Source organism: Trachemys scripta, chromosome 8 (assembly GCF_013100865.1).
Source record: "Trachemys scripta elegans isolate TJP31775 chromosome 8, CAS_Tse_1.0, whole genome shotgun sequence".
In the NCBI taxonomy this organism is placed as follows: domain Eukaryota; kingdom Metazoa; phylum Chordata; order Testudines; family Emydidae; genus Trachemys; species Trachemys scripta.
The window spans coordinates 19,884,136-19,897,837 of NC_048305.1; the positions used below are offsets into that span (position 1 = coordinate 19,884,136).

The following is a 13,702-nucleotide window of genomic DNA, read 5'->3' on the forward strand; positions in this document are numbered from 1 at the left end:
GGATGGTATAACAGGACTGCCTACAATGGCCCATCAGCAACTGCCTGTAGCCAAAATCTCCAATGGCTAGAGATGAGACACTAGATTGGGAGGGCTCTGAGTTACTACAGAGAATTCTTTCCCAGGTATCTTCCTGGTGGATCTTGCCCACATGCTCAGGATCTTACTGATCATCATATTAGTGAGCAGAAAGGCATTTTCCCCCGGATCAGACTGGCGGAGACCTTGGTGGTTTTTTGCTTCCTCTGAAGCATGGGGCATGGGTCACTTGCAGGTTTAAACTAGTGTAAACGGTGAATTCTCTGTAACTTGAGGTCTTTAAACCATGATTTGAGGACTTCAGTAACTCAGCCAGAGGTTAGGGGGTCTATTACAGGAGTAAGTGGGTGATGTTCTGTGGCCTGCAACATGTAGACCAGATGATCACGATGGTCCCTTTTGAGTTTAGTAAGAGTATCTGAGAGAGAACATACATTACAATTTTAAACCAAACCAGTGTCCCTTAAGTGACTTGCCACAAGATGTCAGAACATGTTAGTATTAGAGCTGAGTGGGTATAATATTTATTCAATTTTCTTTCTTGATATAGGAATTAGATATGGTGCTCCTGTCAGATAATTTCTAAGTTATCTGCAAAAAACAGCATTCAGTTGCCTCAGTAGCCCCTAGAATCATGGTTAAAGTTGCCCAGTCACCTGAAAAATCTGAAATGGTGCCCCTGTGGGCCAGAACAGAATTTGTCCCTTCCACCTCCCCCCCTCACCGTGCGCTGCCCCGTTGGCTGGACTGGAGCCGCACCCCCAAATATGGAAGTCAAACTATGCTTGCTAGCTACATCTCCTCAGGTTTCGGTTTCCTGAGCATCCCCAAGCTTTCTACCTCTGGCAGCCTCAACAACCCTTTCTCAGCCACACCCCTGCCTTGAATCTGCCTGCTGTCTTTTCAGTTGGAATCTCCTGATTCCTCTCAGGCTAGGTCTACACTACCCGCCTGAATTGGCGGGTAGAAATCGATCTCTTGAGGATCGAATTATCGCGTCTCGTCAGGACGTGACAATCGATCTCCGAATTGATGCGATTATTCCACCAGCGGAGGTAGGAGTAAGCGCTGTCGATGGGGAGCCGCGGAGATCGATTTTGCCGCTGTCCTCACAGCGGGGTAAGTCGGCTCCGATACGTCAAATTCAGCTACGCTATTTGCATAGCTGAATTTGCGTATCTTAAATCGACCCTCCTCCCCAGTAGCACCTAGTGAAGACCTGCCCTCAGTCTCATCTTGTAATAAGGGCTGGCTTAGCCCCAGCCTCTCCAACCCAATTACAAGCCACCCTGTTACACTGAGGAAAGACAATGCCTTTGGACAGCTAGGCCTCTATAGCCAGGGCCATAGGAGTGGGTTAACCTCTAGGGAGCTTTTCTGTTTAGTAGTTTTTGCTCAGGTTAACTGGCTTCAATTTCTTATCAGAAACATTGTTTCTTGAAGAAAAAGCTTGACCACAGTGAGTCATGCTGCCAGCTTACAATGACTGATACACATTTTGTGGCAGACAGTCTAAATTACAGGAGTGCCTCTGACCCACTTCTATTACATCTCTCTTTATTTTTGTAATGCTAAGCGCTCACCACAGCAGTACCTAGGTGCCATATACAAGCAAAAGTAAATCACATTTAATGTCCCCAAAAGGATTTAATTTTCACTAGTTTGATTGTCATTGTTCTAGTCCAGTGGTTCCCAAACTTTAACAACCTGTGAACCCCTTTCAATAAAATGTCAAATCTCGTGAACCCCCTCCTAAAAATGAATATTTACAGGAATTTTCTCCTTTACCTGAGTATAAATTATAAAAGCAGTGATCTTGGAAATATAAAATTTGTTTTATGACATGCTTATTACACACTATTTATAATTATTATTTATCATTACAGTATTTTTATTACATTCTGAAAACGGCAAAACTCTTCCAAGATCTCACTTTCGTAGCTTGTATCAGTTTGAATAAGCCTGTTGTAAGACAAGGCTCCTATGTTTCATCAAGGAGTATCAGATGTGAAACAGCATGAAGCCAACTCAGAGTGAAACATTTGAGAAGCCAACTCAGAGTTCCTCCTACACAAGCATTCAGGTCTTGAGCAGTCCAGGCAAACAACTCATGTTACAACAAAGCTTAAACTTGTTCTTCATAATAATTTTAAAAACTATACTAGCTACCTATTTCATTTTAAAAACAGCAAAAAATATCCACCTCCCTTTCCATTTCTTACAAGGAGTCTTGAAGTTTAAATCTCCTCAGTGTGATAGATATGCTTGCTTTGATCTGCTTTGCTCTTGGAAGTCCAGGGCTTCCCGGGGTTCCTAGGGACAGCTCTGTCTGCCATTAGGGAATTTTTTCCCGAGAATGCCCTGTAACATTTTGCAAACCCCCAGGGGTTCACGATCCCCACTTTGGGAACCACTGTTCTAGTCATAGCCTTCAGGAAAGCCAAAGCTGAGCTGTTCCATAGGTCTGTTAGTGGGGAAAGGCCTCCTCTAATTATTACCTAAATTGTGATGATTTGGAATATAATGACTTCATTCCACACTTCTGGAGAGCATTACATTCCACCTTAATATCACATCAATAATATTCTTATTGTACAGTTTGTAGTCCATTAGTTGTCTGGCACCGTTCTTGATGGTCTGTAGAATAAAATTTCTTGAAAATCAAGCAGTGAGGGAATGGCATAATGGGAGAAGACTTGCGTCAAAGAGCAGATCACATGCTCTCTCACTCTCTCTCAAAGGGTCTAGTTCATGGCTGCCGTATGACCATTTTGCACTAGTATAAATCCCCCTGCTTCTGGAGAGTACAAATCTAATACTGATTTACAGAGGGAAGGTAATTATTTTCACATTAAAAAAAACTAGACACTTTTTTTTTTAAATGAAAGCTAATGTCACGGAAAGGACTCATAATTGTAGAGTTGGCCATTTTTTTATTCCTATGATATTCTAATTGCCTACTTCTGGGATCTATAACTCAGTAATATCAAGTCACAAAGCCAACAGAGAAACAGGACAAGGAGCATTTAACAATGGATTTTTACTAAATTGCTACATTTTCAATCCCCATCAGGAAAGTCTGACCTCCTTATAAAACAAAAGTTATTCAATCCCACGGTGCCCTGCGGAGGCCATTTCTTTTATGAGATACATTTATCTTCTGTACTGAGAGGGCAGATAAACCACAAACTTCCTGCAGGGACAGTTGCACTTCATCATTACTTACAGCATGGCTCTCCTGTCTGCTCAGCATTCCACTATCTCAGAGATTAAGAGTAATCTATTTTTATACTGCTCTCACATTAGGGAGGAAACATTGAATCAGCTGTAATGTCTGACCACCTGCAGACATTGTGCTTTTAGAACACAAGACCATTTCCCCCAAGGCAAGTCAAATCAATAAAGCAAAACTGCTACAGCTGGTCCAGAAACTTAGCAGGCTGGAAGGGAGAATTCTTCTCACTTCTTTAAATGTGTATAAGATGGTATTGCATTACTAATTCAGAAGTCAGAGCCTCTGCTGCACAGAGGGTCAACTAGAATATTCTATATTTAAGCAGTGCTTTTCAACGTCAAGGACAGAGACCACTTTCATTTAGTTGTGATGTTGTATACATTTTTGATGCTTCTGCATACAGAATACAATAGTTCATGCTTTCCTTTACTGCCCAAAAGAACCAAACCTCAATCTGCTCATGAGAACTCCTCTAATAAAACACATAAAGGCAGCCTTATGGGACTTTTAACTATTTACTGAATAAAATAAATACATCTAACTGTGATAAAATGAAGAATTTCCTCCTTTATTCAGGAATGGAACATTCTTACTATCACTTTGTTCTAAACTTTAAGTCCTCTAGGATCCAGCTATAGTTGGGAAGCTTCAAGTCAACTACCTCCATGAGGATAACATAGAAAACCCTACACTAGATAGATGGGAGGGGGGGAAATGCCTAGATAAGATACAGATAGGATCTGACTGGGTGAAAAACAAGTAACTGCTTCATGATTCACCTCATAAGAAAGGCTCGTTACATATGAACACACTACTGCCCTCTACTGGATGTAACAGGAGGCCTTGCTGGCATATTTATCACTTCTTTTTCTCCCCATGAAGGATTGGCACAGCTCTTTCAACTCACTACCCAGAGGCCTCTATTTTTGGAGCTGCTGATGAAAAATTCTAGCTCCTATACTATGTTGGCAATACCTGCTCACAATGGCAACTGTTTATAGGCGTTGGCTTAAATCATAATATACTTTGGTCCACCCTGATTACATCCTATTTCTTACCAATTTCAAACACATGTCTACAGTTGGCAAAAAGAGGAAATTATGCCAGCTGGTAAGATCTGGGGTAAGGGAATTTTACAAAGACAGGCCCACCTTGAGGAGTTAGTGCCACTTCCTCTTTCAAAGTCTCCCAAATGGAACCTAACCTTTAAAGGGATGTCATGCTGGATTTAGCCCAAAATCTGACATCTGCTAGAATACTGAAATGTAACTGGAAGTATCATCTAGATTCTATTTAGAAGGGCCTTGGTTTTTATTTAACTTAAGTTCTAAACAACTGATTTAAAAAAAAAAAAAGCCACCAGTTTTAGACACCCCCCACACAAAACCAGCATTTCAGGTGTTCCTACTGGTGCTAAGGCAGCAGTTAAATATTTTTCCTAGAGCTACACAGACATCAGCTGAAGGTTCAGCTCACAGTTCTTTCGGTAAAAGAAGGTGCTACACAGAGTACTGCATATTGATAATGGTGCTGTTAAACCAAACAGGCACGTTCATTTTTGCTCCATTCAAAACACAGGGGAGGGGAAAGGCAACTCAAGTTTGCCAATCAAAAATGGTCAAACTATAGGAGGAAGGAAGAAACATTTTCAAATGTACAAGTTGGCAGCACTCTGAAGATGTAAATATTAAGAGGAAATGTATAAAGGAAAACGAAGACAAAAGACTACAGAAAAATTTCCTTGACAATGTGCTTTTAATAAAATATTGCACCAATGAGAAGAGCTATAACAGGAATTTCTGTTTGTGCTTTGGTCTTTTGATAAATACAAAATTATTTTTAAATTTCAAGAGATGTAATGACCAAAGATCTACTCTAGGGTTCATGTTAAGAAATGCATGTTTTTTTTAAGTTCTTTTTGTATCCTCTACTGAAATCCCTTTTTTATAACTCCAAAGTACTCCTTAGGAATTGATAATATGAAATACATTCCTATGCCTCTTACACAAGCTGTGCTGAATCAAGGCAAATGGGCCTTTCTACTCAAATATCAACTGGAGTCCTCCAAGTGCAGACCTGAAATGAAGCCACAGAACATATCTGAACTACATTCTCAAAGAAACACAGTAACTTTGGCCTCAAGAAGGCACAAGATGCATTTCCCATATTATAAGACTCTAAATTTTGGAACTCAACTTGCGAAAAGGTGGCATGACAGTTTTCATTCTAAAGCCACTTATTTCATTTCACTCCTGTAGCAGCCGTCTTTGTACGTCAAAGGCAGATTCAGTTTTAAAGACAGACAGACCTTGTATATACAATTCAGTCTCCTTCAATACATGTGTAATTCCTCCTTTTAAATAAGACTCAATTTACGCAGACACTATACATAGTTTATTAAAGGAATGTATCTAAGTTTGGGTTTTTTTTGTTTATTTGCGTCCATCCTCTTTTCTCTCCTCATGTTCCTCAGCTTAATTCTCAACATCTTACATACAGCTGATAAGGCACCTCCTGATCAGATTGTTAAGTGACAGGTCATTTCATGCGGAGATGGGAGAAGGATTGAAAATTAAGACTAGCAGCTGTCTGGATCACCAAGTGCTTCTCTGTTTCCCCAACCGAGCAGAGAAAAGGGTGTTACTTCTGTCCACCTCATTCTTTCTGCTCCTGCCCCTACATGTGCGAGCAAGCTCGCTTAACATCTTTGCCAGTATCATACTCCATTTATACAATATAAAGATCTGTCTGCTCTAACCCTCTTTCAGCTAGAACAGTGCTGGATCCCAGTTACACTGAACCTCATTATTATTACCCCATCTCCCTTTCTGGTCTTTCATAATATTTGGTAATCCATGTGCTTCGGAATTTTACAAAAATGGAAAGAGTCTCTTTTTCAGGATGTAGAGCACAGTGGCCAAAAATAAGGCCAGGGCAAGAAAAATGAGCAGCTTATCGGTCAGTTCTCTGCGGTTGTACTTTGTAATGAGCTTTCGCCCCAACTGTATTGTCCCCGACATGGACTTAAATTCATCATTCGCATCCAGGATGGTTCGTGAAGAATTGGCTGAAATGAGAAAGTGTAAAGTTTCAGCTGAGTGTGCTTCAAAACATCTTAGAAAGGAAACATGCATAAAGGAAACTACAAATAGTGATACCCCCATGGGTTAGTCTGACTAGTGATGACATCAATGCAGATCATGTTCCTGCGGAATCTTTCACCACACAGGAGCCCTAATATGCCTTGGAAAAGAACACAAAGCAAAATAAACTAGGAGGGCTGGATGGTTTGCAGATTTGGTAACAGGATACAGGACCATTCATTTTTAGATTACTGGATCATCAAATCTAGTTCATCAATAGTGAACAAAAGTCATTGCCTTTTAAGGTCTATGTGAAAGAAGTTTGGTGGATTCAGCTCCATTCTTACTAGAGGGAAACTGCCATCACAACTGGCACCATTACTGGCAACTTCAGGGCAGGCCAGCATCTGAGTATGGTCATGGAAACCAAATTGCTCTCTCACCACTAGAAGTGTCCCTCTGAGCCAGGACAATAGTTTGATGAAAGTCAGGAGGAGTGATGAGTGATGAAGCAGTTAGGGCCTCAACGGATTTCTTAATGTTTCACTTCCAAACATTTTAACATTTGGGTTTCTTTTTTTAAAATGTACAATTTCTTTGTAAAAATTCTAATCTTAGGGTGAGAGTATTAGCTGGACTCCATTGAACAAAGAATTAGTTTGAGAATATAACAAAATAATGAATGGCATACAGGGCCTTTTCAGCTTGTGTTTTTGCAAAACAATTCTCTCTTCAGATTACTAAATGATGAAAAGCAGAAGCCTGAGTCTCCATTTTCTTGCATTTCAAAATCCACATCCTGTAACTGAGAAAATGCAGTTGAATTTGTACAGAGCTAAATGAATAAAAAAGGTCAAACTTCAAATGTGCAGTTCACTCATATGAGCATGTAATATCTTATGAAAGAAATATTATCATAATCTATCATAGCACAAACTCTGATGTCCCATCCTTAAAGAAAGGTCCTTGATCCAAGTGGCAAAGGGAAAATTGTTGTTGTTTCCCATGGTTAGTAACAAAGCATGGCTTCCTTGCTCCACAATCAAATACTGGAAAAAGGACTGTTAATTTCTAGACGTTAAAATTCTAATTACAGACTCAAAATCCACAGCTGGTTTTCTCACAGCAGACAATCTTTGATAGCTCCTCCCATGACAAACTGTAAGCACTATTCAGCCAGAAAATGGGTGACAGAGTGACTGCCAAAACTGTCTTATTTAAAAGGAAAAGAAACATACTTTTTCTGCATGCAGGAACTGTGCACAGCTGCCATCCCCAGATGGGGGTAGATAGTGAGGGGGAGAAAGTTGCATTATCTAACCTATCCTTTAAATCCCACTCTTTCTTTTTCTCTCCAAGCACAGCAAATATAAGAGGCCCAGCTGGCACACATCCGACTTCTAAATGGTTCATGAATCACCAATTTTGACAGCCCACTTAATTTATTGTTTCAGGGTCTAAAGGAAAGAGCTGGCCAAATCCTGGTTTCCTAGTCTTAGATGCATTACTGACACAGCATGTGACCTTCGGTACAAATCACTTGATCTCCTCCTGCTTTAGTCAACCCAGCTGGAGAGCTGGGTAAAAGCAATCTTCTTGTATCCATGTTAAACTTCCTTCTGTGTGTGGGTATGTGTCTCTATTTATACAGACACACCCACATACCATATTTTCATATTTCTTTGATATTACACCATGTATGCTAGGAAAACAGTGTAAAATAATAGCAAACAAACTGTCCCTGACAAACACTAACCAAACTTGTTGCTGTCCCATCAAATTTGCTGTGGCATGCCAGTGATCTCATATCACAGAAAAGATTTTACACAGAACCAAGAGTCTCCAATCAGCTTCTTCCTCTTTCTTCTTTTTCTTAGACGATGTTACAAAACTTGCCACCAGTCAGGAGGATGGTCTGAAACACAACTCTAAGCCACAGCCAGTTGTTATTCTCTGTTCTGTATTCTGGTGACAGGTACTGACTGAAAGTCCTGAACAGAAGTCGTCTATGTATCTGCAAAATAAGTTCATCGTGGGCAGCAGCACTGCAAGTTTCCACTGCACCCTGCCAATTTTCCTCACTCTATCCTGGAAGAATCACCTCTAGGAATAGAGCATCATTCTCCTTTAAAAGAGGTTTGAACCCAGATCTCCAAAGGTGAAAGACTAGTGCAATAATCCTATCCAAAAGAACAGTCATATTGCATCAGACCAAAGATCTATCTAGCCCAGTATCCTGTCTTCCAACCTTGGCCAATGCCAGGTGCTTCAGAGGGAATGAACAGAACAGGCAATCATCAACTGATCCATCCCGTTGTTCACTCTGAGCTTCTGGCAATCAGAGGCTAGGGACACCCAGAGCACGGGGTTGCATCCCTGAACACCCTGGCTAATAGCCATTGATAGACCTATCCTCCACAAATTTATCTAATTCTTTTTTGAACTGTGTTATAGTTTTGGCCTTCACAACATCCCCTGGCAATGAGTTCCACAGACTGACTGTACTGTGTGAAGAAGTACTTCCTTTTGTTTGCTTTAAACCTGCTGCCTATTAATTTCAATCAAATTTTTATAATCCATAACCAAAGACTTGGGTTGCATCTGTACCTAGTGTTTGCATGGTCTCCTCACTCTGCTTGACCTGCTGAGACATCATCCTGCTAATGCCCATCAGGTTCTCTGTAATTGTACTTGCATTCTCTGCCAGGCTTTCCTTTGTGGTTTTTCTGAAGGAAGAAAGGAAAAATAAAATGGCAAGGAATAAAATCATGTCTTGGGGTGTTTGATGCTTGCTGTTTCTGATAGCAATAGGGTGTTTAGAGCTGGAATTTGGCACCAACCATAGCCTCCTTCAGATGTACAAAGCACATAAACATATTATTTTAATGTGCTCATTCAAATGAGGTAGTAGATTTGGGTGTGCACCCAAAATCCTCACTAAAGCCCAAAGTCACTGAATTTTAGAGCAGCAGCCCTTGAAACAGTTACTAGGCAGTGGCTGAGAGAAAGGGTCCAAGTGTCATCAGATGCTGATCCACAAATATACTATTTCATGACACAATATGGAAACACTGATGAAAGTCACCGCTTTGTTATCTTTTATACCCAGTTTGATATTCCTCACTGATTAAATAAGACAAGTGTTTAATTCACAAATTATATAAAACAATCCGATTTTTGGCGTGAAATAATGACAGCAGGCAGATTTGTAACTTGTACTTTATGTCTATGATACACGATGTAAACTACACAAACTTTGGAGCAGTCTAACACTTTCCCCCTTCCTAACAAGCCAAATGTGGGAGAATGTACAGTTTAAGTGAATATAACAAATCAACCACACCTTTATTTACATAGAAGGTAATAGGTATTAATGAAAGACTCACCTTCTAAATCGAACCATGTAGTTTACAGTACACGTATACACACACACACACACAATGAATTACTATTTCTTTTTTGAATAACTGGATACAGCATCTATTGTTTAAATTCTCTAATTACAAAGGAAAGATTTAGTACCTTTGTCTTAACAGGTCTCCTCCTGGTAGCAGTTCATCTTTCTCGGAGTTGTCTATAGCAATTTTACAAGCTAGATTTGCCTTTCTCCAAGCTGTCTGATTGCTGAAATCACAAGTGTACAATGTTTTAGAATGATGGCGACAGTTTGCAAAGCTAGAAAGATTTTCAGGTGCCAGCCAGATAATCAGAAGGCAGTTGGGCACAAATAAATACAGCAGCCCAACAACATCCCACCTGCTTATCAGTAACAATGAATCAATATGTAAGATATATTATGTTAACTACTACTACATCATGCTACGAGTAGAAATATCCCATTCCCTCATCCATTTCTCCTCTTCTGTATGTTTAGAGAGCAAGGCAAGGAAGAATATTGTGCAAGTTGTTGAAAATCTAATTATATTCCATCCCTGTTCTAAGTGTCATCAAGAACAACTATTTTCAAACAATTCCATTTGATAGAAAGGTATATCCATAAAACACAACTGGGAGATTAGAACAAGAGACTATACTTTAGGAGATCTGAGTTCTATTCTTGACTCTATCATTGATTTACTCTGTGACCTTGTGCAAGTCACTTCACCTAGGTCAGTGGTTTTCAAACTTTTTTTCTAGCAACCCAATTGAAGAAATTTGTTGATGCCTAAGACCCAATGGAGCTCGGGATGAGGGGTTCGGGGTATGGGAGGGGCTCTGGGCTGGGGGTGCAGGCTCTGGGGTGGGGCAAGGGAGGAGTGGCTTGGGATGCAGGAGGGGGCTCCGGGTTTGGGGGTGGGGAGGGAGCTCAGGGCTGGGGCAGTGGGCTGGGCGTGCAGGCTTACCTCCAGTGGCTCCCTGTCAGCGGTGCAGCCAGGGTGCAGAGGCAGGGTTCCCGCCTGTCCTGGCACCGCAGACTGCGCCTGTGCCCTGGAAGCGGCCAGCAGCAGGTCCGGCTCCTAAGTGGAGGCGCGCAAGCAGTTCCCTTCCAATGGGAGTGCAGAGCTGGTGCTTGGGGCAGGGGCAGGGCACAGAGCCCGCCCCCCCCCTGCCTAGGAGCTGGACCTACTGCTGGCTGCCTCCAGGGCACAGCATGGTGTCAGAACAGGTAGAGACTAGCCGGGCAGCACTGCCGACGGGACTTTGAACAGCCCAGTCAGTAGTGCTGCCCAGAGCTGCCGCGACCAATGCCTTACATTCCGCGACCCGGTACTGGGTCGTGACCCACAGTTTGAAAACCACCGACCTAGATGACCCCATCTGTAAAATGAGGGTAATGATGCTCACCCACTTTTGTAAAGTGCTTTGAGATCCTAAGCGTGTATGATTAAATGAAGAGTCCATATATACTGTCATCATCTTTACCTACCTGAGCATTTGTTTTTTATGGTTCTCTACTTCTTGGAGTAAGGCTTGTTTCTCTGATTCTTTATCTCGTTCCTTAGCCATCTGCTCAAGCTCCTTCGATATAAAAGCAAACATACTAAAATCTGAGCATAAGCTGTCACCATCTACAATCATTACTTTTTTCTCAACCAGAGAGGATAACTGATTCAGTAAATTAGCAACTAACTTGATACTGCTGATACCTTTGGTTTGGATCTAGATTAGCTTAGAATGACTAGTCATGTGCATCCTAATCAGCTGGCTCTGAAAGGTCCCCAATAACAAGACAAGAATCAACTCTCTCTCACATAAGCCAGAGAACACAGAGCAATAAGAGTGAATGAAGTAGACTGGCAGGTCAACTTCATTCCTGCTTTTCAGCAAACTATTGGCAACAATGGAAGAGACAAGAATCATGCCAGTTTCCCTCTGCTGATTTTAGAGAAAGCTATGAATATCAGCCAATTTGGAAGGTTACCACTGTAACTAGTGTTTAGGAATTTAATTTTTCTTTTAAAAGTAAATTTAATTTCTGCAGAACTTGTCAGCATACACTCCATCAATTATCAGGGAAAGTATACTTGCAAGACACATATTTGTGGGACGAGACTCCAGAATTAACTATTTTTACGTATCATGCTCAATATATAAACAATTAGAAATTCTCAATATTACGGTTTATAAATGGCTCCAAGACACTAGTACTGCAGTGTCATCCTGGTACATTTTAACCTTCATTCTACCTAACGCACAGGCAAATAAGACTTCTGTTTCTCTAGAAAATCCGGTCAAACCCTGATACAAGCGCCATTAACACTGTTGCTGTTAACTACCAGCATCTCATTTTTGTCGTTATGCTGTGCCTCACCTGTATTCTGAGACGTAAATGTTGAAACTTTTCCTTTACTCTGGCATTTAATTCTGTAAGCACACTTAAAGGCCCTTGACAATCACTGATATCCTAAAAGAAATAACAGACATGACCACCGTGCTAGGTTAGGAGCCGTTGGTTGGTAATGTAATTGAATTTGCTTATTAATTTATTTAATTCATTTTTGAGAAGGGTGTTTCTGCTGAATGACATACAGGCAGAAACACAGGACTTTTCAATTTGGGGGAATGTGAATGTAATTAAAGATGAAGAAGAGGATTCGATTCCCCTTTGGAATTAATATAATCATCATCAGTATTATGGTTTTGGTTGATTTTTTTTTTCACCAGGGACACAGGGCCCATTGCACTAGGCACTGCACAAACACACAACCAGTGGTTTTGAAATGCTCTATTAACCTTTTAGTGGGGCAGAACTGACACAGCTTGTGAAAATCAGTTAGCCTGGGCACATCTGAGGACCAGGCACCAGAGAATTAAACTAACATTTCTACTCCCCTTCCATATAAGAACTACAGGCTCCTAAATGCCAGTTCTCCAAAACCTCCAAGGAACATGACCAGGGCAGAGAGGTTCGTTCACAAGAGACATGGGTTCACGTATCTGTTTGCAAAGACCCTAGCCGGTGGGTGGGGAAGGATCAAGTTCTTGGTAGAGGTTTCTGGACTGGGAGGAGGGCAGGGTACTGGACAACTCCCCAGAAGCGACCCCTCCCCGGGTGTGGCAGGAGGGCAGGACCGGGCGCTGAGGCGGCTGAGCGAACTCCCCAGCGGTGACTCCCCCGCCCCGGGTGTGGCGGGAGGGCAGGACCGGGCGCTGAGCGAACTCCCCAGCGGTGACACCCCGGGCGCTGGGCCCAGCTGCCCAGGGCTGACCCCGCACACACACGGGTGGCGGAAGAGTAGGGAGCCGGACCCGGCCTCTAAGTGGGCAGGCGCCACGAACCCTGTCCAGGAAGGTGCCGTGGGGGCGGTGTCTGAAGGGGAGCAGGAAATGGGCTCGAGGGGTGCGGATGACGGTACCTGCACCGCCGCTTTAATCTCCAAGTCGAATTTGACAATCTCCTGGTTACAGACCCGCACGGGCACGTCCCCGGCCGCCGCCATCTTGCGAACTACGGGGCACTAGCGGGATCAAAATCAAAACGCAATCCCCCCTCGGGCGGCATCCCCGCCATCTAGTGGCAGCGCCCTGTAGGCACGGGGCATGGGATGCGAATACAGAACCTCCTTTCCTGGTTCCAGGGATGTACTTACCTGTGACCGCTGCCCCACGGTTGTGGGCGGCAGGAGCAGGCTCTGGGCCCAGCTGCTTAAGTACGGTGCTGAACAGTAATGGTGGCAAACCAGCCCCAAATAAACTTGGGGGGTGATGCCACTTTGTGTCCATCCACTGAAGTTTCAAAATCTTGATATTGCCACGTCCAGGCAAATCATGAGTCAGGCACCCAACCCTCCTCCCCAAAGTCGGGGCTTGGCTTTAACAACAAAAATAAATAAAAAAAGGTAGGTTCTTTTTCTGTGACTTTAAGTTTCAAGCTTTCTTTCTCCACAACCAGGAGCATTTGAAC

At 42.3% G+C, this 13,702-nt stretch overlaps 1 protein-coding gene across 1 annotated transcript; it reads right to left on the reverse strand.

Annotated features, from left to right (window-relative positions):
- Positions 1 to 5,653: 5,653 nt before the first annotated feature.
- On the reverse strand, positions 5,654 to 13,282 carry BNIP1 (BCL2 interacting protein 1). The gene is made up of 6 exons (XM_034779704.1): positions 13,155 to 13,282; positions 12,110 to 12,202; positions 11,225 to 11,316; positions 9,880 to 9,981; positions 8,965 to 9,083; positions 5,654 to 6,341 (listed from the first exon to the last, which is right to left on the reverse strand). The coding sequence occupies exons 1-6, from the start codon at positions 13,236 to 13,238 to the stop codon at positions 6,145 to 6,147; spliced, it is 687 nt and encodes a 228-aa protein (XP_034635595.1). The 5' UTR covers positions 13,239 to 13,282; the 3' UTR covers positions 5,654 to 6,144.
- Positions 13,283 to 13,702: the final 420 nt, after the last annotated feature.